We start from the raw sequence: 24,864 nt of genomic DNA, 5'->3' as shown, positions 1-24,864 counted from the left end.
TCAGCTGCTAGCCACCTTTCTGCTGCTCCATGTGCACCAGCTTGGCACCTACCAAATTCCTTCACCAGGCAACTCAATTTATTAGCCCAGGGGTAAACAGATAAGAAGCACAAAAAGGGAACAAAAACTCACTAGAAAACTAGAGACTGTGTAGACTCTCCGTGCCATGCAAACCAGCTCATCTTACAGAGCCTAGGAATACAACATTCTGCTGGAAGCAGGCAGGAAAGACAGGCAGAGCACAGTGCAAACCCATCCACAGCATCTTGCACTAGCAGCAAATCAAACTGGCCCGAGGCGAGCTTTGGCGCTCACGCCAGGGGCGGATCCGTTCCAGAATCCACTCCGAACAGTCCCTCAGCTCTCCTTCCAGTTCACTTCTGGGACACCTCATGACACCGCATTCAGCCACCCCCTTGCTTCCTCATGCCCACTTTTTATCTTCACTGGAACGTGTCCAGGTGTCATTTCAGGGTCTCATTCGGGAGTACTACCCACGCTTGCCCCACTGACAACCACTGCCACCTGCCCCGGCAGCGTGGGGAGGTTCACCAACGGGGTGCTGAGCCACAGCATGGCACAGAATCACAGAACCATTCTGCTTGGGGAAGACCTTTCAGACCACCGAGTCCAACCATTGCTTCATCCCACCAGCTTTTTACTGCCTTCTTCCTAAAGAAATGAGAGCTACAGAACACCAGCGGAGCACCCCCGGGCGCCGCACTGTCCGAAGGACATTCTGCGTTCGCAGCACTGCCAAGGCGACCACTCTCTGCCCGTGTCCCAGGCTGGTGCTGCCTCCTGCCATCACTCCTTGTCCGGTCCCATCGAGGAGTTATTTGCTGTCCCGGCCTGTCTCACCACGACCCTTCCCTCTCGTCACTGTTCGGCAGCCCAGTGCCTCCCCCCAGCGCCACTCTCCTGGCCGAGGACGCTGGCAAGCCCCGGCCACCCCAGCCCGGGCATACCGGGGCCGCTCTGACGTTTCTTGTGCCAGCCAGCAGCCGCGTCCGGAGCGCGGCACTAGCGCTCTGAACCTCCCCGCCGCCACCCGAGGCACGGATACCGGACACGAGCCCCGTACCCAGAGCGGGTACGATCCGGGGGTCTGTCCCCGTCACGCCGCCGGGCAGGATGTAGGGAAGAGGCCCTTCCCCTGCTCCCCGCTGTCTCCGCTATCCGCGCTCCCTCCCTCCGGTTGCCGGTCCTCGCATCAGGGCTCCAGGGGTTCCTCTCTACGGGGCCGCGAGGCGGACACCGAGACAGTGGCAGCGGGAAGCAGCTCCGACCCCGCACCCACCGCCCCTGGGTCCCGCAGGGCAGATGCCGTCTCCGCTGCCCCGGCCCCAGCCAGCGCGGCCCCGGCCAGCGCGGCGCCGCCGCCACGGCTCAGCCCCAACCGCCGCCGCCGCCGGGCCGCGCCGCACTCCTGCGGCGCCGCCGCCAGGCTCCGGCTCCTCGCGGCCAGCCTGGGCCCTGCGCCATGTTGCTGGAGAGGGACCCGCGCGTCCCCCCGCGCCCCCCGCATCGCTACTCACCGGCCGCCCCCGGGAGGAGCAGCGGAGCCGCCAGGCAGAGCAGGGCCCAGGGCCACGGAGCGCCCGCTGCAGACATGGCCCCGTCGCGCAGCCCCCGCCCGCCGGACGGGGCCGTGACGCCGGCAGCGCCCCCCCGCCCCGTGTCCCCGCCGCCTGCCCCGCTCTGCCCCCGCCCCCTGCCCCGCCGCCTGCCCCGCTCTGCCCCCGCCCCCTGCCCCGCCGCCAGCCCCGCTCTGCCCCCGCCCCCTGCCCCGCCGCCAGCCCTGCTCTAGCCCTGCTCTGCCTCCCGCCCCCTGCCCCGCCGCCAGCCCTGCTCTGCCTCCCCCCGACATTGGCCGCGGCTGCCTGGCCGGGCTCAGGCCGGCGGCCTTGGACGTTCCAGCGCCCGGGGCCGGGCCGTGGCGAGCTGTCACGCCGGGAAGCGCGGCGGATGGAGGAGCGCAGGACCGGCGGCGGGGCCGGGGCCGGCCTTGAACCATCTCCAGCGCTGGGCAGCCAGCGGGCACCGGTGCTGCGCTGCCTGTGCCGGCCGCTGCCCGCAGCCTTCACCCCCTGCGGCAGTGAGGTGCTACCCGGAGGTGGAGTGGTGTGGGAGAGGGCAAGGGGAAGAAGAGAGGTGATGTGGGAGGCAGAGGGCCGCTGAATTCGTTTGTTTCGGTCCATGACGTATCTGAAGTATGGAGTCATTTCTACATGGTCCCATGAGAGCGCTGGTGGTGCGAGGCCATTGCGTGCTTGGCATGGCCCGGTGAGGCTGTGGGGAACTGAACTGCCTGGTGAAAGGTGCAGGTCGCCCAATGGGAACAACACTTGAGGCTGGGAGGACCTCCGGGTCATGCAGTCACAGAATTGTTTCGGTTTGGAAGAGACCGGTAAGATCACCCAGTCCAGCCCTCAGCCGAACGCCACCAATAGCCACTGAACCCAGTCCCCAAGGGTCATGGCCACAGGTTTCCTGAACACCTCGAGGGATGGGGACTCCATCACCTTAAGGAGCCTGTTCCAATCCCTAACCACTCTTGCAGCCCCAGTTCCGTCTGCCGGCTGCCTTGGGAGTCGGATGTCACCGTGAGAGCCCACACCAGGCGGCAGCAGATCCAAGAGCGAGGGAGCCGCAGGGCCGGCGCTGCAACCTGGTTTGGTGTCTGACAGTGCGGGAAGCCTGAACCCCTGAGATGTATTTTTCCCCAGCTGTGCTGACTGGTTTCGTTCGGCTTGATCCGGGAGGAAGGGGAACTGCCGCGCACTCTTGCTTTCCCTGAACGCCGGCAGCAAAAACCAGCAGGCAAGCAAACTGCCCCCCTGTCTGGTGATTAAAAGGATCTGCATTGTCCCTCCCAGTCACTGCTTCAGCTCAAGGTGAAATCTCTCAGACCACCCAAAGTGTTTCCTACACTTTGAAGAAACAAAGCGAACTTTGGAATAATAGAAGCTTTTAAAATTTGACTTTCAGTGAGGAGAGAATAAACATGGACCTGTTTGTTCTAGAGAGCAAAGACTTGTTTTGGGAGCCTGGATGTTGACTCTGTAAACTGCTTTCCACTTAAATCATGCATGCTGGGCTTCATAAAACAGAATCCCTTTGGAATTGCTTCCTGCCCATTGCTTAACAAGAAATGGAATTTTGGAGCTCGAAATAAATGCCCCAGGGCGAAGCAGTTTGCTACAAGTACACTAGCAGCTCAATTTTTGAAGTCCAGCAATAACAAAAAAAAAATCCTTCTGCCAACGTTTCTTGTCTTCCGCTGCCAAGGGGAAGGGAATCTTCAGTTCTGCAAGCTGTGTGTCTGTCCATCTGCCCAGCCTACCACTCGTGTCGGCTGCAGCAGCTAGCTCATGGTATCTGCTGCTGAGCAGCAGTGGTCCTGCTGATTATTCCTGAACACTGCTGCAGTGTTTGAAGGTTGGAATAGGACTCCATACTTTGTGTTGAAGTCTCCTTCACCATAGGTGAAGGTCCTGGTGCAGCCATGGTCAGCATCACTGTCCCAAAGGTATACTGGCAGACAGCTGAGCTGACGGGGGTGCCTTCAGGAGCCAGGCTGACTGAGGCCCCTCTGGCCTTTCAGCAGGGCTGTCCTGGGTTTGAATTTCACATAGGATTGGCTCTGTCCTGAGATGCTCATATTGTGCACCTGAAGAATTGGCTTCCTGACCTTTGAAGATGTTATCTCACTACTCGACAGTTCTTGCACCCTGTAAGCTTTGCATACGATACAAACGTGCCTTGCTCTAATCTCTACACCCTCAGACTGGAAAGGCGTGGCAGGGTGCACTTAGATCTGCAGCCTCACCCCAGTTAGCACTAATTTGTCTGCTGTGTGTATCAACAGCCCGATAGCTGCCTGATAAGGCCACGCCAGATGCTGAGCACCCGTGGAAAGCTTTGCTGTGCCGAGGCTTGCTCAGCTTCCTGGCTCTCTTGGGACCAGGTGAGGCTGCACAGCTACCTCAAGTGCCTCTCCGTGGGGACTGGCAGGGGCTGTGGGCACAGTTATGGGACTGCCCCGACCAGCTGCTAGCTCGCTGAAGCCGGTGCCTGGCTCTCTAGGCCAGGGCTGCACTGCCAGGACAAAGTCTTTTTCAAGGAGATTTTGTACTTACACAGCCAAACTTCAGACAAACCTTAGCTACTGAATTTTTCCCCCACGAGATCTCAGCTAACTTTCCAAGTAATGACTAAAGATTAAAGCATTTTCGAGTGACTTCACCTCTCTAAACCCCAGAAAGCTGGAGTTACACTGGAAGGTGAAACACAAATAAGAAAGCAAGGTTTGGTGGCTGCTCTGAACACACTCAGAAGCAGGGTGCAGTGGCACTGATAAAGTTGTAAATACAGTAACAGTTTTGAAATTAAAGCCAACTAATATGTACCTTGATGCCAAACGTGCACCTTCATGCTAAATATAAGGCCTGCAATTGCTTTTAAGCCAGTTGAACGTACGGTGCACATCAGAGCTCAAAAAGTCCTACCACGGGCAAAGAATGTTGCATACATCAAGTCTGCAAGGATAACCAACTAGAAGTGATTAAATAAATGTGAAACATCATTAATTGCAGTTTGCTGTGAAGGCAATGAAGTGAACGAGAATCTGTCATCCTCAACAAGCACAAGTTAAGAAACTATTTAATGTTTTGGAGAGGAATTTGAAAGGCTCTCATGTCTGCAGCTCTGATTCCTACCACGTCCTACAGAAAATTCTGGCTTCGCTTTACCTCGTGCAACTTTTCTCCCCAGAGCAAAGGACCTGCAAGTAAAGGTGTCGGCCTGCATTGTAACCTCCCGAGATCAGCGATGGGGTCAGACTCGTCCGCTTCTCCTTGAAGGTGAACGCCGAGGGAGGCAACCCAGATGCTTCCCAAAGGTGATGTTGATGCTTCGCTGGGCTGTGAAGCGTGGAAAAAATTACACCATGACCTGCAGCTACGGTGAGGGATTTTAAAGCAGACATAGGCTTTACAGGCTTTCCGCCCCGAGGCACTGCAAGACTCTCCAGTAGCAGTCCCTGGAGAGCCTGCAGTTCATTGACTGCCATGGGCACATTTCCACATGAACGCCGCCGGCGAGCGCGGCACAGCCGGGCGTGGGCGGCGTGACGGCTCCGGTACCGCCGAGAACCAAGCAGCTTCTGCTGCTTTCCAGCAGAAACAAAACGACCCGCGTAGACGAGCGGATGGAAAAGGGAAAGGCATCCAAGTCTGGGCTTTGCAACCCGCGCGTCAGGCTCCGTCAGGCAGTTTCAGCTAAAATAAGCAGCATCAAGTGACAGGAGAGGGCAGGGCCCCTGGACAGCTCACGGCTTCCCCCTCTGCAGAGTGCTTTCTGCTACCGCCGTCTGGGCACGTCCGAGCCACAACTAATGGGAGAGAGGAAGGGCGGGATGTGTCACATTCTGGGTCTTTTCCAAATCTTCCTTCAGAAACCACAGCCCAGGCTAAAATGGAGCTGTGCACAGGGACAATCCCCTCCAGCACTGCCAGACCCACACCTACCTGCAGCTGCTGCCTCGGACAGACAACTCACACCTTGTGAAAAAAGTTGTTTATTTCCATTGCTTCCAACTCTCTACTGTAGTGTTAGCACTTACTTAACACGAGCACCCACTCCTCTACTGTCCTAGGTACAGCCCACGGAGATGCATCCTCTACAAACACAACACATCTGTCAGAAACAGAAGGGAAATGCACAGCTGGAGAGGCTTTAAGAGAGTGACACTCCTCTGTACAGAATCTTCAGCTCACCCCAGAGGTAACAGTTACAAGGCAGCATTCACACAGCTATGCAGGGGCAGGTGCCGCAGTGACAGAGCAGCAAAGTTGCTAATAAAATAAGAGAGAGGAAATTGAAGTGTTTGGGGCACCAGACAATAGAGTGAGTACTGCTGGCCTGCTGACTTTAGGCACAGCCACGTTTCTGAGAACATGGAACTGCAGGCCCAGAGAGGTCTCTAGAAAACAGCACACATTATATACACGAGGTAAGGTACCTTGGTCTCTTCAGAGGTAATCTGAGTTTAAAGCAACTGATACAATGAACTTTATTTTGTCTTTAAAACACAAAATGATTCAACACCTTGCAATCGTTTTGATGGCACAACATAAACAAGGACCTAACTAAAAGGTGAATTTCACGGCAGTCACACTCAGAACCAGCACTGAAAGGAAAAACACAGCCTCTGTTCCATCTGACACCATCATGTCCCCACAGAGCCAGGCCCCACAAAGTCTCACACAGGCTCACGAGTGGAGCTCCCGGAGAGTGACCACCTGTCGTGCTTGGGAAGCCGGCTTGAGAAACAGCCCAGAACTCCGGCGTTTGAGGTGGGAAGGTCCCTGAAGAACTCCATCATTCCAAACCCAGCGTTTGGGGCTTTTCATTCCCAGGCCACCTCCAACGCTCCTCACTCTCCCCGGCCACAAGTCCGTAAACCAAACTGAGGCTTCGACGCCACTGAAATGTCAGACCGGTTACATCCACAAAGCTCAAGTGAATACATCAGGTTGGTAGTATTTACAATAGACATTTGCATCAGTACTCAACAGAAACTGTTTTGGTATATACTCAAAATGATACAAAATTAATATCTTGAATGCTAAAATATTTTGGTCCCCCTGGATTTCCAAGAGCAGATCTGGTGACTTTACAATCTTAATTCAAAAAATACTTCGGTGTACCTGTGCCCATATAGATAAGATATGATCTCACACAGGTAACATTCAAAGGTACATAATATATACAGACACAGCCTTTGTAAAAGGTCTTCAGTTCATATCATGGAAAAGAAGGACAAAGCTCCAAGCTGTGGTGTCAGAACCCAGGATACGGACAGCTCTGCTCAGGATCTCCCTGTGCTGCTCTCCCATGAGGCAACAAGACTGTCCCAGCACAACCTTCCCAGTGCCACACCATGCATCAGGCATCCTCACCACACCGCTTTCACAAGCTTCTACTACACAGCTGAGCAGCAGAACCATGTAGGAGTAGCTGCTACCAGCTGCACACCTGCTCTGCGTTCTGCTCTAGGTGCTCCTTGCCTTTCAGGAAACTGAGCCTTAGGATGGTAAGGTCTTGGTGGGGGCTCAGAAAAGCCACTAATGAAAGTATTTGTGAACTGTGCTGGAAGGTCTCTCATGTTATCCTCCAGATGACCACAAAGACCTGAAGCATGCCAATTAGCTGACGGCTCTGAAGTATGAATGACGTCATCTTAACTGTTCGGGGTCCAGCTACACCAGTAAGAAGCTCCAAATGTCACAAAACTGGTTTTCAAAGAAGCCTCTGACATTGGTTTGCCAATACAGTAAATTCTATTCTGACACTGACCTGTTGGCTTTCAACGCTTCTCTAGAGACAGAGCTTGTCAGAGGCACATCAAGTAGGCAGACCTGAGAGTTCACCCCAATCCTCCTTCAGAACAGCCATAAGTGCTGTGTGTGCACAGCTGTCCCCTTGCACAAAGGCAATGGTGCACTGCAAATACCTGCAAGCAGTCATTTCTGACCCAGCTTTGACAGAGGCCCGAAGCAATAAGCCTGGCTGCCCAGTGCCAAACAAGCAGGCACATGACAGCTGTATTGCAAACCCAGATTCTACAACAGGCTGAAATAAAGCACTTCATTATCTGCAGTGCAGCCTCTGAAGTCTGCAGTTCCCACCTCATTTAAACCATCCCCAAGAAAGCACTGGGAATGTGGAGGTGTGGAAGAGCCAGCCAGGTGCTACCCTAATGGCCCAAGTCCTGTATCACCACACAGCCCCTGCTTATTGGGCTCCCACACCCTTCTGCTGTAACTGACAACGGACCAAAGACTGGGAGACCTGAGCTCTCCTCTTGTTAGCAACCACCCTGCACTGCTCCTAGCTCTGTGGAAAAACTCAAGAGGACTGAACGCTGAGGGTGAAAGGAGAGCAGTTAAGGTTGCTGTCTGAGTTGGATGGACAGTGATGTGTTCTGAGAGCAAGAGCTCAGGTGGCATATGAATTGCCAGGCACTGTAACATTGCTGGGTGCTTTGGGCATTAATGAAACCCAAAGGCCAACTAGAGCCTTCCTAAACCTGCAGTGAAGAAATAAATACCCTGGCAGCAAGAAGCTGTGCACAGAGAACTCTCTATACTAATGCCCCCACTCCCCTCAAGTGGTTTCCTTTCTAAAGTAGTCTGTGAAAAGCCTGGGATGTCCTGCAAAGCCTCTGGCAAAGCTTGCCCGAAGCCATGCAGACTCCTCTGTGTTCTTACAACAGAGCCACCAGAAGCTTTGTTCTTGTAACTATGAAGAGGATTGCTGGAATCCTCTGGTGTTTGTATCCAAAGAGCTGCAGCTCACCACTCTCTGTGTACGAGGCACACACAAAACACACACAGACAATTTATAAGCAGCTTTGAACTTTCGAGTGCAAAAGCTCAAATAACTTCTCCCTAATTACAGGTGCACTTAATCCTTGTTTAATTGCAGATATTGTTCCCCGAGCCTTAAGGCTCCGCAGAACTGCACAGAAAAGATGCTTTTCGTGTTTGATTTCATGGAGCCAAGTCTCCCTTAAGAACCTCTTATCGCTCTCGCTGCTTTTCTGAAGCAGAGGTACTCCCAGCATTTCAGAAGCACCATGGAAAAAAAATCTTATACAAAAATGATGACTCATGATTTGACAATTACAAAACCAGACAGTTAATTAACTAGCTTACACTCTTTGAAGCAACTACAGTGGTTTAGAGTCAGATTTTGGTGAAATTAAAGACACTCCATGGATCATGGACTTGCTGCAATGAACACGATTCAGACTTTAGCTAGGCAAAGGTACAGCTGATTTTAAATGTTTGTGAAACCAAATGTACCACAGGCTTGGTCTGCTCCTGCTGCTGCACAGAAGAGGCTGCAAAGTGGCACTTTCTGGTACAGTACAATCTGGTTTGAAGGCAGTGGGGTGCTCTGAAAGAGTGGGAACCCCCTAGCAATCAGCTGCAGTTGCATAAATCCTGTTCCTGCTACTGAGCGAGGTCAGTTTGCAAACCAAGGTAAGAGCCCCGGAGATGCACTACCTGAACAGCCACAAAGCACACTCCAGCAGCACACGCTGAATCCAGGAGCTGTGACAGGAGAGTCACTGCACCAGCCAGGAGGGAAGCTGCCTCCAGAGTCATCCCCGCGTTCTGGAACGCTACCGGGAACCAGCTGGGTTGCAACAGTGACCTCTTGTCTTCAGCAGAGTCAACTGCAAGTTCAGACCAGCCCCCCTCCACGTTCCAAATAAAACATCAGAGGTTAATAAAACCGTGACTAGACTACACGATGCTTTGCAAGGAACCCGGGAAAGAGGTTCATAGTGCACAGAAAGGACCCAACACAACCGCTCAGCACATCCACGAAGATCCTACCAAGTGATGTTCCTATGAAGTACTAAAAGGCAGCAATATCCTTCTGTTCCCCCAGTGAGGTAGAACAATTGATCCTCTTCGCAGCCACTCTGGCAGGGCTGTGAGGGCGCTCCCTCGGGGCAAGGCCAGGTCACATCTTGATCCCCTCCTGCTGGCTGAGCTGCGAGAGAGTCTTCTTGATGCGCAGCGCCGTGAGGCGGGCGGCGCCGTTGGCGTACCAGCACTCGCGCATGATCTTGGCCATCACCCGCAGTGCCTGCGAGACAAGGGGGCGCTCAGCACGGTGCCCTTCCTGCGCCGGCGGCGCTCGGCTGCAGCCAGCGGCAGCACTTCTGGGGAGAGCTCTCCAGCCGCAGCAGCTAGCACAAAGCTGGCCAGCTCGGTTACCTTTGCTGCAGGCACCTTTGTTGCCCCTGCCCCTTCTGTGGGTAACCCTGAGAGGCAGCCAAGCCCCACACGGCCCCATGCTCACTCACCCCTCGGTGGACTGGGGGAGAGAATCACCAAGGCAAAGCCGAGAGAGCTCATGGGCTGAGACAAGAACGGGTCACCAGGCCACAGGGGAAGACCAAGCCACAACAAAGGAAAACAAACCTAAGTGCTTAGCAGCATCCAACCCATGCCCAGCTAGTCCTTAAGCAGCACCTGGAAAACTACTCCCCCGCCCGGTTGCACGGCTGAGCAGGACAGTGTCTGCTGTGGAATATGGCTTTGATCCAGTGGGGTCCCAGATGCCCCCTCAGCCCTTGCCCACCCCCAGTCTCTTCAGCAACAGGGAACAGCAGAGTGAGAGGGGAGAAAGCCTTGAGGCAGAGCTCAGCAGCAGCCACAACACCGGAGCGCAATCAGACTGCCCTGGTTGCAAACCCAAACCACAGCCCCACGCAGCTTGCTCTTGGGACAGCTCCCTCAGGCCCCAGCAGCTGCACCACTTATCTGCATCACTGCTTCCGGTGCAGCACAACTCAGAGCAGCTCTCACTGACACTGGCCTCACCTGTGCTCCCAAGGAAGGGGGCCTGGAACTCCCCAGCAGGGTTAGTATTGATTGGGCAAAGCCACATCAAATGCTAATGTGTAACCAAGGATCAATGGCATTCAACAGAGCCACAGTGACCTGAATGAAGCTCTTCTGAAAGCAGCAACCCTTCTCCCTTCAACAAGTAGCAGAGTTTTCAAGCCACTAAGATCAGCAACAGCCCGAGTGTCCCTGAGAAAGATCTAGCAAAGTTGGGCAGTACCTCACAGCTCTGCCATCTGTTTGGAATGTTGGGCCTCAGCTTCTGCTCACACACAACCTTCCTCATCTCTTCCACAGAAGGATCTGAGGGCACCAGGTCATAGTATGGCAGCTGGTAATCTTCATGGATTCCTGTAAGGGTTGAAAACAGCTTCACTGGAGCGAACACTGAGTGACACAGCCTACACTGCTCACTGTTTCTTACCACTACCCTACCATTCCTTAGCTTTTGTTCAAAAAAAATGACTTTACCAGGACTGAAAGATCAGTGAGAAGTGTTGGCATTGCCCTCGAAGAATGTTTCTGTTTGTTGAAGATGGAAGCTGCCTTAACTCCTCCACAGGCTGTGCTACAGACACTTCTCAGGAGGGAGTTTTGTTTTAAACAAGGTATGGATGTTATCTGAGCAGGTGACAGCTATCCTGACTCGTGGTGTCTGCTCCCCTCTCTTTGCAAAGATGCGGGAAGCAGTGGGCACAGACAAGGGCATTTCCAGTTCTCCTCAGCAGCTGTGGCTCACCAACTGACCAGAGGTCGAACAAATAGCCTCTTATTTACAGCAGCAACAGCCAGAGAGCCTGGGGCAGGCTACCTGCTGCCCTGCACCGTCTGAAGCCCGTTCTCTCTCAGGCTGACTCCCACCCTGCAGGCCACCGAGGCCCGGGGGCCAGCCCGGGCAGACTGCACCTACCGCCGATGGAGCAGCGCCGAGCGACCTCCCAGAACACCAAGCCCATGGCGTAGATGTCTGCGCGCTTGAAGGACTCAAAGTGCTTCATGTTGATGGAGTCATCCAGCACCTCAGGGGCCATGTACCTGTGGGCAGTTCAGCACATGGATGTCACACAAGTTAAGTACCCAGGCACCCCCCTGCTCTGTGACACCAGCACAGCAGCACCCAGCCCCCACGGCACACCCACCCGTGGTGGTGTTTGATGGAGCCTGGTCTGCTGTGCAAAGGAAAACCTGCTGCCATAAGTTATCCAGCCAAAGACCTCCTAGTATGAAGGGCAAAAGGAACAGGGGGAATGAGTAAAACATTGAATGATGAACAAACAGAGCCCTTAGCCTGACAGACACAGGATCAGGGAGACAAGGACCAAAAGCTTCCAGCTCCTCACTGATGGCTATGGAGAAAAGCAAGGCACAGCTCCAGGCAGGGCCAGTGTGGCTGCTGCAGCTGCTCAGGAAGAACACAGGATTGTGGATAGTGAGGGAAGGCCTGTGGGCCTCTGCAGTGCTTATCAAGGAATCATGGAATGGTTTGGGTTGGAAGGCACCTTAAAGCTCATCCGGCTCCAGCCCCCTGCCATAGGGAGGGACACCTCCCACCAGCCCAGGCTGCTCCAGGCCTCATCCAGCCTGGCCTTGAACACCTCCAGGGATGGAGAAACATTTAGAAGGGTGATTGGGAGTAAAAGGACAACAAAGAGAGGCAGTTGCACAGACAGCTGCCAGTAACTAAGCTGGCATGACTGAGCCCTGCTCCTGCTCACCACAGTGCCTCTGATCTCACTAACTCTGCTCTGTGCACTGGCATGGACACCCCTGTGTGCTGCAAGGGGTACCCACCAGCCCCTGCAGACAAGCACCAGTAAGGCTGTGAAGCACAGGAGAGGGCTCTAGGCACAGCAAGGGTGAGGGACTCGGACCCCTGCAATGACTTGTGAGATTGCACAAGGGCAAGTGTGCTTTCAGAAAGGAACTTTAGTCCTGACCAGCTGGAGAGAAGGAAAGGGCCAGGCTGTCCACGTTCCTGTTTCATATAGGCTCTGAAAGTGCTTTACATGAGTGCACAGCAGCCTGTGCCACCAGCCCTGCCTCTGTGCATGTCCACACGCTGAATCCCAAGCAAGAAAGCAGCAGCTACTTCCATGGGCTGGGACAGACACAGCCCCAAGCTGGCTGGCCTTCAGAGGCCCTGCAGCTCTAGCTCCTGGAATCTGCATCTACTCAAAACATCCTCCAGCAAGGCTTGAGAGGGCAGAGATATGAAGGCCAGATAAAGGAGCAGCACTGCTAAGGACAAATTTGGAACAAAGGCTCCCTGCCACTGCAGGAGCTGCTTCTGCACCACACCGTCTCAGTGCCACCAAGGGCTCCCTGCCACTGCAGGAGCTGCTTCTGCAACACACCATCTCTGAGCCCCACCACAGACTGCTGGCCAGAATCACTTGCACAAGCAGTACAGGAGATGGTCTCAGCTTCTGCAAATCATCCCAAGGACAAGGATGTCAGCAGGAAATGCTATGAAAGACCTGAATGGGGCTGAAGTCAAACCCACAAAAGGAAAAGAAGTCCCCTCCCAAAATGTGACTGGCATGGAATTTTTTTTGGCAAATTGACCTCTTACCATGATCTTCCATCAATGCATTTAGATTGGCTTTGGCTTCCATAACACAGAGAATGGTGCCTGACTGCTCAGAAAGCCTGGGAGCTCACTGCTGGAATAAGAGGTGACAGGCAAGCAGGTCACCTGGTGCAGCCCCAGCTGGGGCGTGCACAGCTGTCAGACAGCAGGACAGCAACATGCAGCTCCTTGTCAGCTTCCAGCGCTCACTGACCTCTTCTCTCACCCCTTGCAGTCCAAAAGCTCTGCATTAGGTGCCTCAAGTTCTTGTACAACACAAACTGAGCTTGGCACCCTTAAGTGGGGACCATATGCAAAATCTGGTCTGGGTCTGGCTTGGTTTGGGTAAGCTGCAGACAGGCACCCATGCTAAGGTGTAGTTCACAGCCTATTTCAACTGCTACAAGTGACAGCTGAGCCCCACTTCTCAAAAAAGAGAAGAAAAAAGCTAAAGAGTCTATTTTGTTTTCCTTTGCCTCGGGGAGTGAGAAAAGGATTCCATCTCCTCAGTTTAAAGCTCACGCTGCCTGCCTCATGCTGCAGACTGAGCTGTGAACACACACAGCTCACATTCTCTGGCAAAGCTCAGTCTCTGAACAGGACAGAAATCAAGACTCAGAGAGAAGGATCAGTCTGGCTCAGCACCCAGAGCTCTCACAGCACAGCTGAAGGAAATCAGCCCCCAGTTATTACTGCCTGGAGGGTCATCAATGACAGCCGACAGCCTACAGCCAATGAGTTTAACTACACTCGCACTGATGAGGTGAAACAGCTCTGAGCTCTGCATTTCCAAATGCAGAAGCAGGCCTTGAAGAGAAAGAGAGCAGGTTCGCTCCTCCATTGCTAACTCCATTTCTGCACTAGCTGACAAGGATGCCTGCTGCTCCAAGTTCCCTGTTTCTCTCAGAAGTACAACCCCAAGAAAGCTCACACCCAGGGCTCCGCACCCTGTGTGTTCTGCCAGAGAGGATACTGACAGTGAAAGCAAAGTGCTGTTTTCTGAAGTGTGAAGCTTGTCTTACACTCCAGATTGGGCTGCAACATTTCCATGCAAGATAAGGAAAAGAACAGAGACTGCATTGAGGTCTCCAAAACTCCTTCATGAAAGCCTCCCAAGTGTTTAACTATATACTTGCATCTTACAGTACTGTTCAAGTACTTTGCACACACCAGTAACGGATGCCAAGGCCCAATGTGCTTTCTAAGCACCTACTAAGCAAGTGATCAGCTGGCAAGGCAGTGCCTAGGAGCTCCACCTGCATTATGTCCACATTCCTGTGCTGGTGTCTGTCCCCACAAAAGCCTTCTCTGTGAGAGCACCTCACCCTAGGAGTTCCCTGCCACCCCCTGAGTGCTGTCACCTCTTTGTGCCCACTCGGTGGTTGGGGGCGATGTCGATGGTGTCGGTGGCCGAGTCATGCCGCACCGCCAGCCCCAGGTCTGCGATGCAGCAGGTTCCATTCTTCTTCACCAGGATGTTTTTGGACTTCAGATCTCTGTGGGCAATTGCTGGTTTGCCTGTAAAGGCATAACCAAAAGGAAATGCTTCTGTGTACAAAAGACAATTGCCATTATTCCAGGCCTAGAGCAGACCTTGTCTGAGGCTACAGAATTCCTTCCAGCTCTGCTCTGTGTGCATCAAGGCAAGTCCTGGCATGGCTCACTGTGGGCTGGCTGTCCAGAAAAGAGCCCTCAGTTCCTACTGGGTTACTCCACTCTAACGCTCCTTTCCCTCCTCCCACAGGTGTTGATTGTATACACTTACTACTTGTCACAAAACAAGTTTCCAATCTCTCTGGAAATAGACCCAAATCAAAGTTAAGATACTACAGGCACCATTACTCACTGCCTTTTCACAGGTGCTTTGTAGGAAGTATCATTAAACCCCAGAACCTGCACGCACCATAGAAAGGAAGGTAAAAAACCCTTCCAAATGAGGAAGTTCTGTTAGCTCAGAAATGACCATGGGTCCCAAGCAGACACTTTTCCATCCACCCAGCACCACAAGGGACTTCTCTGGGTATCCGTGGTGAATTAGCTGCCTCCCATCATATCAGTAAGCAGCTGCGTGCAGAGCAGCTGCACCCTGATAAAGCCAAATGTTCTAGCTGAGAAGAGAGGTCTAGTAGGAAGGAAGAGCTACTCCAGTGCCATCCACACGACAGGCTGAGCAGCTGTAAGGTTACCTTGTGTGCCAACAATTTCCATGTGAAGATGAGCAAGGCCGCTGGCAGTGGACAGAGCCAGTTTGATCATTCCTTCCACTGTCACTGTGTACCTATTGAGGTAATCGAAGAGCGATCCGTGCTCGTGATAGTCTGACACCAGCCACAGCTGGGTCCACGTACCATTGTCTGCAAGAGAACGCGCCCGTGAGTGCCACACACGCGCCCCCCACACGTGTCACCACTATTTACAGTTACATGGGGCTGGTGCAGTTTAACTCCTGCAGCAGAAGCCTGCAAGCAGCACTTAAACTCACTACTTCAAAACCAAAGGCAAACCTCACCTCAGTTTCTGGCCAGAAGTGAGGTTTCCAGGAGGCCCAAGAGAATGAAAAGCAGTGGTGATGAGCAAACTAGCTTGCTGTGACTGCTGACTGAAGCAGGAAGGACATGACAGGCCCCAGGACAGTTGCAGATGCCCCCAGGCACACAAATGACAGATAAGCACTGAATCGTTCACAGTCTTAAACTAGTGGACACAAAACACCTTGAAGTTTTACCCACAGAGAAAGGACTGTGAAAGACATTCAAATCAAAAGGGGAACAAAAGGGGGTTTTTGCCTTCCAAATGACTCCTTTAGCTCCTGCTTTCCATTAGGAGAGCAGGGTTAGAGCTGATCTCCTGCACACACTGCTCTCTTACTAGGCTATAAGGGAAGCACAGGTACAGGGCCTCAGCAGGTGCGCAGGCTGGCAGGAAGAGGCATCTCCATTTTGAAACCGAGCTCAGCCAGTATTTATTTCACCTCACACTTCACTGAAGAGCCATCACCCTTCCCAGCTTTAAACACAGCATGTTTTTCATACAGAAAAAGCTCCTCTTCCCTTCATTAAACTTGTGATGAGCCTGCCAAACCCTGCAGTGCTCTGGTGACAAAACTGTTCACTGCTCTTAATTGGATGCTCACAACTTTCTTTTCCCCTCCACAGATATTCTGATGGGGCTCACCACCAAGGACATGAAGTCAGCGTCACAAACCTTTGTTGTCTGCAGCTATGAAGCCCAGGATGTTCTCATGCCTCAGCATGACTGTTTGGTAGATCTCTGCCTCCCGGAACCAGGAGCGCTCCTCTCTGGAGGAGAAGATCTTCACAGCGACCTCTTCCCCTCGCCACTTCCCGCGCCAGACCTCTCCGAAGCGACCCTTCCCAATGCTTTCCTGCAGCACTATAGTTCTTGCAATGGTTCTTTGCACAAGCAAAGGTAAACCTAGGAAGGAGATTTAACCTTCAGCATCACTCTAAGCAGATAATCACTGACTGCAACTCCTGAATGTCGGATCCCTGTTCCATTAAGGCATCTCAGCATGCACAGACTCTCCAGTTCTTATCTACACAGGGATTTCTCTGACACATCATCCCTTACCCGTGCCCAGCCTAGCAGCTATCTTAGGACTGCAACAGCAGAGACTGGATGCAGTGAGCAGACCACTGCCTCATCTCTCCAGAGCAACACCTGCTGTAGTCAGAATTGAACCAAAAAATGATGAAATCGAGGGACAGAAGTTCTTCAGAAGTGGTCTTCATGTCTCTGTACTATGGACAGAGAAATGGATGCATGCAGCTGAAAAAGCATTCACTTGGAATCCAGAATACTCTTCATGTACCACCAGTAGCAAGTATAAAGCTAAAGAAAAAACAGTTCACAGTTACCTTAACACCATGCTCTGCAGAAGGAAAATGTAAATGGCTGAGTCTCACCAACAGAAGAAACAAAACATTGAAGATGGCCAACTGTGATGTTGCCTGTGCTCTGATGAGGAACAGCAGTAGCAACTCAATGTTCCTTTTATTTCACTTACTTCCACACATGGAGTCTTGGCTGACACTGAACCAATTCACAGCTTTTCCAGGCATTTCTACAGCTAACGGTGAGTTTACTTGACAACATTTAAAACCTTGATGCCTGGACAGGCTCCTAAACACAGAGTAATGACTGCTAGAAGCGTGGCAGTACCTGAGCCAGAGCCTGACGTTGTCATATCATAAATTAAGTCCTTCAAAGTAGTTCCCTCCGATATAAAGGGGCGATCCAGGGAGGGGTCCTCTTCACTTGGCACGCGGTGGTGGATGACAGTGCGGTTGTGACACAGGTACAGGATCAACATCAGTGAAATGCAGACAAAGCAGACAGGCCCAGCAATCACAGCAGCCAGTTCCACAGGTCCTAGGTTGGAAGCTGCTTTTCCTGGAGTAGGGCCTGACAGCAAAAGAGGAGGAAAAAATGGTAAAGCTGTTTCTTCCCTTCCTGCACCTAAACGCACTGCACCCCGCAGCGACCATCGGGTTACTTCAACTGGTGTGCTAAAGCCTTTGCACAGTAACTTACTTGAGAATCAAAATAAGGGGACAACAGTGACTGTGTCCTAGCCACACTTTCCCTTTAACTTGCATAGGAGCCCTCACACCCCTGTCCAGAGGATTACATTTTTGGTTCCAAATGTCCTGAAGCTTTACTTGCAGAGTCTATCCTGTACTTCAGGTGTCCAAATGCACCAAGAGCTTTGAAGCCGAAGCCTCCACTCCCACAGAATTCTGTCACAAAAGAAACAGCAACCCCCCCAACATGCCCAAGCCCCTCACCTGGCGTGGGGATGGGGAGGTCTACTTTGTTGCAGTGATCTCTGTCGCAGCAGTAGGACACGGTGGAGACCCTGTCCCTGGAGGAGGGGGAGCAGATGAAGGGCCTGTCCCGGGGGATCAGGTCAATCTCCGCTATGCACATGCTGTTGCGGATGACCTTGTCTGCCATCCGTGTCACCGAGGTGAAGCACAGCCCGTCTGTCACACAGGTGAAGTTGTCCTTCGTGCAGAGGTGGCAGTAACACTGCAGTGCTGTGTGCAGGGGGAAACAGACGTGTCAGCAGTGGCCACAGAGAAGCGCTGCAAGCAATCTTCTTGGCCACACACAACTGCAACACCAAAGAACAACACTGAAAGGACCTCCAGCAGGAAAACCACAGAAATTAGGAGATGAGCAGATGAAAGTGAACTCTAAAGCTGGAACAACCTTGTATTGAAAAGGAAAGGCTGCAGTCTCAGAAGTTTCTCCAGGCACAGATCTAGAGTTCAGTAAGTGCAATTCTGCTCTCTCCAAGCTGAATACAGACAATGCATTTTCCCCACAATAACCATGGCTCTAGTCGTGACAAACAGAATGCTGCTGACTACCCAAGATTAACACTTTATCACTTGATTGGCCTCAGTTTTGCACTGAGGAAAGGGCACAGAAAGGCTTCATCCTCATTAAAACCCAAACCCTGCATGACCTGCAAACAGACAGAACATGGCTCAGACCTGTTGTTTATGGAGCCTGACATGACTCAAGCTGCTGGCTCAGTGATCAGTGGCGCTGGTGAAGGAGGGGGCAGGCAGAGGGGAACAGGAGGACAGACTGAGGATGGCTGAGAAGGTCAAGTTTCATTGCCCAAAGTGCACAAGGTCTTGCAGAAGGAAGACCACTACTTCAAATCTCTCTCTCCATTCCATCCTGCACTCAGAGGACGAAGGCAGGCAGAAAACAGTGCAGCAGCAGGGATAACATTTGGGCACAGCCTGGCTGCGCTTGGTTCCTCTGCAGTGACAGCCAGCACAGGACCCATTGCACACATGAGAAGGATTGAAATGCAGAGCTGGGCACAAATCTGAAACCTTAGCCACCTCCTTACTCAAACCTCAGGCCCCCTTTTCCAGGGCACAGATTAGGGGGGAGGGGGGGAGGGGGTTTAAAGTATTGCCACAGTGTCTGTATAGAACCACTAGCACCAAGCTTCCCCAGCAACCAACAGAAGGCCCTGACCTGAGGCTTGGGCAATGAAGTCCAGACAGATGAAGGGATACAGTGAAAGCTACACAGCCAGCCAGGAACAGAAACAGGGCCATCAGTTACCTTGGTGCCTTCTCCACTGCACAGCATCACTCCTGCTTCAAGGGACTGGCTGCCACAGCATGAGAGAGAGACTGCAGCTGCAGGAGCCCGAGGGGGAAAGGGGGAGAGAGAGAGTCTGCAGCTGCAGGAGCCCGAGGGGGAAAGTGGGAGAGAGAGAGGCAGAGACTGCAGCTGCAGGAGCCCGAGGGGGAGAGAGAGAGGCAGAGACTGCAGCTGTAGGAGCCCGAGGGGGAGAGAGAGAGAGAGGCAGAGACTGCAGCTGCAGGAGCCCGAGGGGAAGAGCAAGAGAGGCAGAGACTGCAGCTGCAGGAGCCCGAGGGGGAGAGAGAGAGAGGCAGAGACTGCAGCTGTAGGAGCCCGAGGGGGAGAGCGAGAGAGGCAGAGACTGCAGCTGCCGGAGCCCGAGGGGGAGAGAGAGAGAGGCAGAGACTGCAGCTGTAGGAGCCCGAGGGGGAGAGAGAGAGAGGCAGAGACTGCAGCTGTAGGAGCCCGAGGGGGAGAGAGAGAGAGGCAGAGACTGCAGCTGTAGGAGCCCGAGGGGGAGAGCGAGAGAGGCAGAGACTGCAGCTGTAGGAGCCCGAGGGGGAGAGAGAGAGAGGCAGAGACTGCAGCTGTAGGAGCCCGAGGGGGAGAGCGAGAGAGGCAGAGACTGCAGCTGCCGGAGCCCGAGGGGGAGAGAGAGAGAGGCAGAGACTGCAGCTGTAGGAGCCCGAGGGGGAGAGAGAGAGAGGCAGAGACTGCAGCTGTAGGAGCCCGAGGGGGAGAGAGAGAGAGGCAGAGACTGCAGCTGTAGGAGCCCGAGGGGGAGAGCGAGAGAGGCAGAGACTGCAGCTGTAGGAGCCCGAGGGGGAGAGAGCAAGAGAGGCAGAGACTGCAGCTGTAGGAGCCCGAGGGGGAGAGAGAGAGAGAGGCAGAGACTGCAGCTGTAGGAGCCCACGGGGGAGAGAGCAAGAGAGGCAGAGACTGCAGCTGTAGGAGCCCAAGGGGGACAGAGCAAGAGAGGCAGAGACTGCAGCTGTAGGAGCCCGAGGGGGAGAGAGAGAGAGGCAGAGACTGCAGCTGTAGGAGCCCGAGGGGGAGAGAGCGAGAGAGGCAGAGACTGCAGCTGTAGGAGCCCGAGGGGGAGAGCGCAAGAGAGGCAGAGACTGCAGCTGTAGGAGCCCGAGGGGGAGAGAGAGAGAGAGAGAGAGAGGCAGAGACTGCAGCTGCCGGAGCCCGTGTGTGCATCCTGCTTCACGTCCTGTCACACCAGTGAGCAGCAGCACACTTCTCACACCTCAGTCTGCCTAACACCATGTTGAGTACAACTACTCAGACTCTCAGTTTGAGAGCTTTGGGTTCCCTTTCCGAAAGCCTCTCTTCCACGGGTGCTGCAGACTGGAAAGCTCACAGTAAGTATCAAGGAAGCTGGCAACAAGTGGCAGAGTGAGACTAGAGAGCCTGAGAGGACCGACCGCAAGCTGACCCGCAGCAGCTCGGCAGCCGGTGCTACACCGAGAGCACACAGCACAGTTAAGTACACCTATGCAGTAGCCCCTGGCTACCTGCCAGCCTGGCCTGCACCTGTTGTCTTTCTGAAGGAAATGGCACAAAGCCTTTATTTTAGCCTTGCAGAAGGCTGTGACTCACAGACAGTCTTTGCTGGCATCCTGCAGAGCCACTTCAGGCAGCCACTCAGACAATCCCCCCAAACGCTACACTTGACTCATCTCTGAACCCTGCTGGCTCCAGACACATAAAGATTTCCGACCTTTATTTCATGGCTGAGATTAAGCAAAACTGTTGGTCGGTCAGAGGCACTGAAAGCTCAAACTAAGGTAAAACTTCCTTCACTGTTTGAATTGGATGTGCCACACAAGAAAGCCTAAACGATTAAAGGTCTTGCAGCACCTAGAGCAGGGGTACATTTCTTCATCCATGCTACTCTATGACTTTCACTAATTCATCCTTCTCAAAGGCACTAATTAGCTGTTGTAAAGCAGCAGCAAGGGATGTCACATTGTCAGGGCAGTTTTCACAAGCAGTTCATTCAACTTTGTTAAGCAAAACTTGCAGTGAGAAACACAGGCTTCGGCAGAGCGGTGCACTCAAGCACACAGACCAACAACTTGAAGGCACCATCCTCAGTCTGCAAGCAATGAAAAGCCCCATGAGAAACCCCAGCTTCAGAGCAGCAGTGCTGTGTTCTTGGCAGTGCAGGTGCCCAGTGGCACCACAGGTTTGTTGCATTTCATCCACAGAGCTCAGCACAGCTCATGCCTCTTACAGCAGCATACACCCAAACTGCTTCTGGTCTGCCATGGAAGAGCATGCCTCAGAAAAGCAAGAGAGAGCTAACAGTAAAAGCCTATGCCACAATTTTGCTATGCAGTGAAAACAGAAAGAATAAAGACCTCCATCACCTGCACTTTTCAACCCATTTCAGCACACAACCCCTTCCCACCTGCACCTGGAAGCAACTGTGTGGATACTGGAGCATCCCAAAGGGGACTCCGCAGAATCTGAGAGGCCAAAGACCATGGCTGACACAGCTGCAAACTCAGAGCTGTTCTCCTCAGCTAGCTGCTGCGAGTCCTTACCTGCTGCATCTCCATACAAACCATACCACAGGACAAATCACTCACCCAGCACTGCCAGCAGCATCAGAAGCAACCAGAAACAGCCCAGCTCTTGCCAAACCACACCAAGAACACCAGCAGTGGCCAAATCATACCTTGAACTCTTGTCAGCTTAGGACTCTAGTGTTCAAAGGAGCCCCTCTGGCAGCACCAGGCCCTGCCTACGAGCTATGGATCCAGCACCTTGGATTCCCTCCCCCTGCCCCATTCCCTTGGGCAGGAACGAATCTCTTTTAGAGAGAAGGAGGCACACACCACTCGTCCTAAGACTCTGTAGGGAAGTTATTGCCTTGTCTTCACATAAAGCTTTCCGACCTTTATTTCATGGCTGAGATTAAGCAAAACTGTTGGTCGGTCAGAGGCACTGAAAGCTCAAACTAAGGTAAAACTTCCTTCACTGTTTGAAATGGATGTGCCACACAAGAAAGCCCAAACGATTAAAGGTCTTGCAGCACCTAGAACAGGGGTACATTTCTTCATCCATGCTACTCTATGACTTTCACTAATTCATCCTTCTCAAAGGCACTAATTAGCTGTTGTAAAGCAGCAGCAAGGGATGTCACATTGTCAGGGCAGTTTTCACAAAGCCTGCTGCAGCTTTACAAGAACACAGCCACCACCACAGGTAACTTCAGCTCAATGCACTGTTCCCACAGCAAAGGTTCTCCTTCCTCAGTAAGAGTATGGGCAGCTAACACTGCATTTTAGTGCCATGAGCCACACTGCTTTCTTTACAGCACAGGTACCACCTGAGACTGAATCACAAATCCCACTGGAATGGGCTGCCCGGGGACGTGGTGGTGTCACCATCATTGGAGGTGTTCAGGAGGAGACTTGATGGGGTGCTTGGAGCCATGGGTTAGCTGTTTAGGTGGGTTGGATTGGTTGAGGGGTTGGACGCAATGATCTTGAAGGTCTCTTCCAACCTGGTTTTTTATTATTATTATTAAACAGCACAGCAAACACTCAGGTGACGATGTAATAGAGTTCCCAGTGAAGACAAAAGTAGTGGTGCTCCTCCACTTCACTGAATCAGAATCATTAAGGTTGGTAGAGATCTAAGATGATTGAGTCCAACCACCAACTCAACAGCACCAGGGCCTGAAGTGCCATTTCTACGTGATCTTTAAACATCTCCAGGGATGATGACTCCACCACCTCCCCAAGCAGCCTGTTCCTCTTCAAACCCCCAAGCAGGATACAACCCCCCTACAGAAGAATTTCAGAAGTGGACCTATAGCAAAACACAGCTTTTTTGTACCTGCCATCACAGAATTGTCAGGGTTGGAAGGGACCTCAAGGCTCAGCCAATTCCAACCCCGCTGCCATGGGCGGGGATGCCTCACACTGCAGCAGGTCGCTCACAACCACATCCAGCCTGGCCTTAAATGCGTCCAGGCATGAGGCTTCCACCACCTCCCTGGGCAACCTGTGCCAGGCTCTCACCACCCTCAATGGGGAAGAACTTCTTCCTAACATCCAATCTGAACCTACCCATTTCTTTTTCTTTTTTTTTCCCCATCCCTCCCCGTCCTATCCCTCCCTGACACCCTACAAAGTCCCTCCCCAGCTTTCTTGGAGCCCCCTTCAGTCCCTGGAAGGCCACAATTGGGTCCCCCTGGAGCCTCCTCCTCTCCAGACTGCACAACCCCAACTCTCTCAGGCTGTCTCCGTAGCAGAGCAGCTCCAGCCCTCTGCTCCTCCTCGTGGCCCTTCTCTGGACACCTTCCAGCACCTCCAGAGCCTTCCTGGAACAGAAGCTCCAGAACTGGACACAGCGCTCCAGGTGGGGTCTCACCAGAGACCTTACTTCAGAAAAAAGTGAAGCCTAAACAAATCAGTGTCTGTAACCTGTGCATACCCTATCAAGCACAAGCTGCTAATCAAAGAACGAAATAGAGCTTTTTTTTTTTTTTTTAAAGGAGGAAGATCTGTTTCCTGCATTTTTGAATGCTGTTAACAACTCCTGTTTGATGCATTGGCTCTGCCAGCACGTCTCTGACCGAAGGGCAGAGGTCCCGAAGGCCGCAGGCACAATCCCCATCTACGGCACAGTAAGTCACCGAATCGGCCGCTCCGGCGCGGTTCGGTCCCCGCAAGGCCGGCCGTTGCCTGCCTGGCTGCACAGACCGGTCACCGGCTCAAGCTACCGGTGCCTGCTTCCCACCGGCCGCTGCCAGCGCACTGCACCCTGCCGTGTAACGGAGCCGAGCCTTCGGCGTGGGAGCGAAGGGAGTCTTCTACCTTCGATAAACGGCACATTCAACACGTACCCGACCGGCCGCCGTCGGCCTCTCCCCCGGCGGTACCGGGACAAGCGCACGGCGGGGAGCGAAGGCAGCGCCCTCGGCACGGCAGCGCCCAGGCGGCCCGGGACCGCAGCCGGCACACACCGGCACCCTGCCCAGGGGCGGCCCTCATGGGCACCTCTGGGACGTGCTCCGCCAACGATCTTCAAGTTGCCTGCTCGGGCCACGGCCACCCGTGCCCGCGGGGAGCAGGCAGGAGCGGGGCCAGGCGGCAGCCCCCGGAGCAGGGCCCAGGAGGCTCCCCCGGCCAGCACCGCGGAAAAGTTACACCGGGCAGCCGCCACCGAGCGCTTCCCCCAGCGCGCCGGGGCGGGCGCTAGTGGCGAGCGGGTGTCGGGGGAGCCACCACGGGTGTCGCGTTGACCTCTCACCGTCCCACCGCGGGAGTCGCCGTCGCCGCCGCCGCCGCTCCGGGCCAGGCACACCGTGCCAGGCGCACCGTGCCCGTCCCCCGCCGCGGCCCCTCTGGCGGAGCCGCCAACAAAGGGACGCGCAGTCCCGGGCTCCGCCAGACTCGGACACCGCGGGGAGGGGGAGAAGGAAAACGACTCCGCCCCAGCCGGCCCCTCCGCCATGTTGTTGAAAGGAACCGACGGGGACCCGCAGCCCCCCACCGCTCTCCTCCCACCTGCCCCAGGCACCACCTCACCCCCTCGCTCCCCCGCGCCTCCTCTGCCCCGGACACGCGCTCACTCACCGGCCGCTCCAGGGAAGAGCAGCGCGGCCGCCAGCAGACGCAGCAGGGCCCAGGGCCGCCGAGCGGCCGCCGCCGCCATGGTCCAGTCCCGACGCCGCGGAGCCAGGGGGCGCGCGCGCGCCCG

General features: G+C 53.9%; 2 protein-coding genes across 2 annotated transcripts in view; both read right to left on the bottom strand.

Moving 5' to 3' along the window:
• The window catches only part of RECK (reversion inducing cysteine rich protein with kazal motifs), a 32,122-nt gene extending 30,458 nt beyond the window's left edge, over positions 1-1,664 (bottom strand). Inside the window, exon 1 of the mRNA XM_054164130.1 lies at positions 1,539-1,664. Within this exon, the coding sequence (XP_054020105.1) occupies positions 1,539-1,614 (76 nt within the window). The 5' untranslated portion in view covers positions 1,615-1,664. The remainder of the gene's footprint in view (positions 1-1,538) is intronic.
• A 5,557-nt stretch (positions 1,665-7,221) lies between these two features.
• Positions 7,222-24,827, bottom strand: TGFBR1 (transforming growth factor beta receptor 1). Its single transcript, XM_054164129.1, has 9 exons — positions 24,741-24,827; positions 17,811-18,062; positions 17,185-17,427; positions 16,207-16,437; positions 15,189-15,356; positions 14,364-14,520; positions 11,344-11,468; positions 10,654-10,784; positions 7,222-9,669 (listed from the first exon to the last, which is right to left on the bottom strand). Exons 1-9 carry the CDS (start codon positions 24,817-24,819, stop codon positions 9,544-9,546), a joined length of 1,512 nt encoding a protein of 503 aa, XP_054020104.1. The 5' UTR covers positions 24,820-24,827; the 3' UTR covers positions 7,222-9,543.
• Positions 24,828-24,864: the final 37 nt, after the last annotated feature.

Source organism: Dryobates pubescens, chromosome 9 (assembly GCF_014839835.1).
Source record: "Dryobates pubescens isolate bDryPub1 chromosome 9, bDryPub1.pri, whole genome shotgun sequence".
Lineage (NCBI taxonomy): Eukaryota > Metazoa > Chordata > Aves > Piciformes > Picidae > Dryobates > Dryobates pubescens.
Note: the sequence above shows the minus strand (reverse complement) of the source record. Positions and strands in the feature narration are given on the sequence as shown.